The 4,923-nt window shown below is 35.5% G+C and overlaps 1 protein-coding gene across 1 annotated transcript; it reads right to left on the bottom strand.

The window, feature by feature from the left end:
• Positions 1–1,754: 1,754 nt before the first annotated feature.
• Positions 1,755–4,264, bottom strand: LOC113273353. Its single transcript, XM_026523088.1, has 6 exons — positions 4,198–4,264; positions 3,775–3,994; positions 3,520–3,655; positions 2,675–3,317; positions 2,030–2,116; positions 1,755–1,873 (listed from the first exon to the last, which is right to left on the bottom strand). Exons 1-6 carry the CDS (start codon positions 4,262–4,264, stop codon positions 1,755–1,757), a joined length of 1,272 nt encoding a protein of 423 aa, XP_026378873.1.
• Between the last annotated feature and the right edge of the window lie 659 nt (positions 4,265–4,923).

Raw genomic sequence — 4,923 nt, 5'->3', positions numbered from 1 at the left:
GTTTTCTTGTTCTGATACCAATAGAAAATGAGGGGGTCTAACAACCACACCCAACAATTCATTTGGAAATCTAAGAGGACTTACTCCAATATACTTTCTATAGAATCAACTAGACAGTCAGACTCAATCTAGAGAAAAGTATATCAAAGAGTTTATATCTCTAACTCTTAATTCAATCTACGATCAACAAATAGAAATCTGCGAGCCTGATTGAATATAAGAGAAGTAACTTGAACGATACCAAAGACCAATGTTCAAGGATCAATCAATTTCAATCAACAACCAAAGGTTGGATTTTCCAATTGATCGATTCAACGCACAACCTGTGATATTTCAATTATATAATAACATATAGTGCGGAAAAGAAATAACACAGATACCAGAATTTCGTTAACGAGGAAAACTGCAAATGCAGAAAAACCCCGGGACCTAGTCCACTTTGAACACCATACTGTATTAAGCCGCTACAGACACTAGCCTACTACCAATGAACTTCGGACTGGACTGTAGTTGAACCCTAATCAATCTCACACTGATTCAAGGTACAATTGCGTTGTTTACGTCTCTGATCCCAGCAGGATACTACGCACTTGATTCCCTTAGCTGATCTCACCCACAACCAAGAGTTGCTACGGCCCAAAGTCGAAGACTTGATAAACAAATATGTTTCACACAAAAAAATCTATAGAATGAATAAATCTGTCTCCCATAGAAATACCCAAGAGTTTTTGTTCTGTCTTTTGATAAATCAAGGTGAACAGGAACCAGTTGATAACCCGGAATTATATTCCTGAAGAACAGCCTAGTATTATCAATCACCTCACAATAATCTAAATCGTATGATGGCGAAACTAGATATTGTGGAATCACAAATGATGATACGAAGGTGTTTGTGATTACTTTTTATCTTACTGATCGGAGATTAAATCTGGAACAAATCTTAGAGAAGATAGTACTCAAAAGATAGAATCAGGCAAGATCATAACACACAACTATAAAGAAAATAGTTGGGTCTGGCTTCACAATCCCAGTGAAGACTTTGAAGTAGTTAACATATAGGGTCTCGATAGAAACCTAAGGTTAAAGAAGAATCGACTCTAGTTGATGCAACTAGTAACACACATGAGGTGTGGGGATTAGGTTTCCCAGTTGCTAGAGTTATCCTTTATATAGTTTTCAAATCAGCGTTTGCAATCCAAGTTACCTTGGTAACAAAGAATTCAAATGAAAAACCCGATTCAACCAAGCTAATATCTTTCAACTGTTAGATCAAACTTCGCTTGTTACACACAAACAAAATGTACCCTCATTTAGGTTTATGTAACCATACCCAAACGTGTACACCATGTTGGCTCAACAATAGTTAACCTAAGTTAGCCATATGATTACTCTCATATCAACCTTATTCATCTTAACCATAACTAGTTCAAATGACTCAAATGAAACTAGTTAAAGAGCCGTTCAATTGCTATATTCTCATAGAAGTATACAAGAACACAATTGAAGCAAAATCGGTTTGATTCACTCGAATCAATTCATGAACATTATAGCCACGGATTGCAAAGATTGCATTCCTTATTTTATAAATGTTTAAGTTTTTTTTTTTGCTCAATAAATTTAATTTTTATTACTCATTGTAGAAAAATTACATACCAAAAGTTTTAAACAAAAATTGACAAATCCCAAAATCAAGAAAACATATGATACTGAAAGAAAGAAACTAAACATAAACTACAAGCCCAATCCCATCAGGTTTAGCAAAACCTATAGTATACTTTGTCAGAAGATTCCATTTCTGACAAGAAATTTGGTCTGCTAGTAAAAACTTGACTCACCCCCCTCTCCAAACCTGCACCCTTCTTTGCAAGTGAATCTACAGAGACATTTATTTCTCTCAAACTATGTACAAATTGAATATCCCTTAGAAGCTATTTTATTTTTTTCCATCTTGTCATGATGAACCAAGGAAGTTTCCTTGAGGTGTAGGCTTTGACTGCTGCACTATAATTTGAGTGAATGCATATATTACCTTTATTATTTATCAATGCCCATTCTGCTGCTCCAACAATAGCCATAACTTCAGCAATGAAGTTTGTTGTTATACCTAGTCCTTTAGCTTCAACATAGATAAATCCACCTTAATAGTCTCTGCACACAAATCCATAACTTGCAACACCAAGATTCCCCCTAGATGCACCATCACAACATATCAATGTATGACTTATTGCAGGGAGAATGAATCTTATCTCCACTATCCTCTTCCTTTTTATTGGTTGGTTCTTCAATTCAAAATACTTGAAGATCATGAAATCATAGCTGCACTCCCACATAAACCCTTTAATCCTCACTGCACAGTCTATTGTATACTATTTTATTTTTCTTTTAAACTTATTCACATCCAGTTTTTCATCATCAAAGCATATCTTGTTCCTGAGGAACCATAGTTCCATCATTGTTATTGAAGCTACCAGGATCCGTAACTCTTTCACAGCTCCACTTTTATGCTTAGCAAAACAAATCACATATTCATTAGACTTAGGGTTACAAAAGAGAAATATCCCTCCAAGCCATTTCCAGATTAACTGGATAAAATTGCAATACCATAAAATGTGTTCAAGGTTATCAAAATTAGTCCCACACACATAACATTTTGAAGCAAGACTGAACCCCTTACCTTGCATTTTCTCATCAGTTGCACATACACCCATCACCAGTTTCCAAACATTACTAGTAGTTATAGGATGTAAAACTGGATGCCATACATTCTTTGCCCAATCAACCTTAGTGTAATGAAGTATTATCACTTCTACTGTTGATGATACAATAAACTCACCAGACATAGTGCCAGACCAAATTCTTCTATCATCTTGCCTTGAAATAATGGGGAGTTCATTTACCTGAAAATACAAGAGCATTCTTTGAGGAACTAGCCATTCTCTATCTATAATTAAGTCATCCAACTTCATATTAGCCTTTTGAAAAATATATTCATCATTTGGATACAGTTCCTCAAGAGGTTTTTCTTTGACCCAAGCATCCTTCCATACTGAGATTTGGTTACCATTGCCTGTGATCCATATTGTATTTTGTCGCACTTCATCAATAACCCACTTTAAACCATTCCATACAAATGATTTCTTGTACCCTGAAATCCATTCACCATTTACAGTGTAGAATTTTGCCCTCATAAACCTGGCCCATTCTGCATCAGAAGTCTGTATTTTCCACACCATTTTCATCAACAATGCCTTGTTAATCACTTTCAACCTTCTTATACCAAGTCCCCTCTCCTCCAGTGGTGCACAAGTTTCCTCCCACTTAAAAATTTACACATTTTTTAGCATATGGGTCTCCAGTCCATAAGAAGTTCCTTATCAATCTTTCACAAATCTTCACCATACTTACATGCCACTTATATATTGACATATTGTAGATTGGAATGCTACTTAAAATAAATTTGATTAATGTAATTCTATCTTTGAAAGACAGCATTTTACCATTCCAACTTGCAAGTCTTACCTGTAGCATTTCCACCACTCCCCAAATAATGCTTGTTTTCACTCTTCCAGGATGTAGGATTACTCCCAAATATTTATCTGGAAACTGAGAAAGGTTCACCTGATATTCTACAGCAATCTGTTGCTTCCTTGCTTCACTACACCACCCACAAACAATTTACTCTTCATTTGGTTTATAACTTGGCCTGAGGATGATTGATAATCTTGTAGCAATTTCATCACCTTTTGAATGTTTCTTTTATGACCATTAAAGAACAAAAAGACATCATCAGCAAATAAGATATGAGTTGGATGCACTCCTCTGATGTTTACTATTGGTATAATTTTATTTTCCTCTACCATATTACTGAAGCTCCTACGCAGTGCATCTTCAGCTATGACAAAGAGGATGGGTGACAATGGGTCACCTTGCCTCAATCTTCTACTTATCTCAAAAAAGCCAACAGGTCCACTATTGATCAACACTGATATTCTGGCTGAGATAAACAATTGATGTAACCACTTCACACAATTCTATGAGAAACCAAATCTTCTCATAACTTCAAATAAAAATTCCCAGCTCAGGGAATCATAAGCTTGGGTAATATCCAGTTTTAGCCCTACATCCCCCCTCTCCTCTTAGTATCAATCTCATTTATCATCTCAGATGCCAAGACTATCTGCTCCTGAATGCACTTACCTTTTAGAAAGGCAGCTTGTTGCTCTGATACAACCTTCCCCATCAGCCCATACATCCTAGTAGTCATAATTATTTTGTAAATTTTTTGACACTGAAGTTACTAAGGCCAATTGGTCTGAATTGATTTGTTCTTTTAACACCTTTAACTTTTGGAAGTAGAAATAAGAAGTTAGAATTCAGTCCTCTTGGTATGAAACCTCTTCTCCAGCAATATCTGATAGCATTAATTACTCATTCCCCTATAAACTCCCAAGCATATCTGTAGAAAAAATATGGAAATCCATCCGGACCAGAATCACTATTTGCATTCATTGAAAAAATTTCTTCTTGAATCTCTTGTGCTGAAGGGATGCTCTCCAACATTTTATTGTCTTCTGAAAATACTACTTTAGGAATTGCATCAAATACCCCATCAATAAAATTAACCTCTTTAAATTTTAATTTATCCTTAAAGTAATTCTCCAAAGTGGATGCAACCATAAATTGATCAGTTATAATAGTCCCAGATTCATCTTCAAGCTCTGTTATAGCATTTGCAGTCTGTCTTAGGGTTAAAATCGTAAAACCTTATATCTGACATGACGTCACTACAACCACTAGAGCATTTATTGAATCATTCAACATACCTATGTAAGAATTACCAGGGTACCTTTTTTTATACATGTGTCATGTTCCACAGCAGAACCCTTAGTATTGACCGACACCATTTTCGTACATACCAAACCC

This window comes from Papaver somniferum, chromosome 4, assembly GCF_003573695.1.
Source record: "Papaver somniferum cultivar HN1 chromosome 4, ASM357369v1, whole genome shotgun sequence".
Classification (NCBI taxonomy): domain Eukaryota; kingdom Viridiplantae; phylum Streptophyta; class Magnoliopsida; order Ranunculales; family Papaveraceae; genus Papaver; species Papaver somniferum.
The sequence above is the reverse complement of the archived record's forward strand: the minus strand, read 5'-3'. Positions and strand labels throughout refer to the sequence as shown.

What these genes read in the sequence shown, in the direction of transcription:
- LOC113273353 (XM_026523088.1), bottom strand. Translation starts at nt 4,264, where the DNA reads ATGACTACTAGGATGTATGGGCTGATGGGGAAGGTTGTATCAGAGCAA. An exon ending in TTTGCTGATGATGTCTTTTT is followed by an intron (nt 3,656 to 3,774) that starts GTTCTTTAATGG and finishes TGGGTGGTGTAG; the next exon opens with TGAAGCAAGGAAGCAACAGA. An exon ending in GGCATTGATAAATAATAAAG is followed by an intron (nt 1,874 to 2,029) that starts GTAATATATGCA and finishes ATGTCTCTGTAG; the next exon opens with ATTCACTTGCAAAGAAGGGT.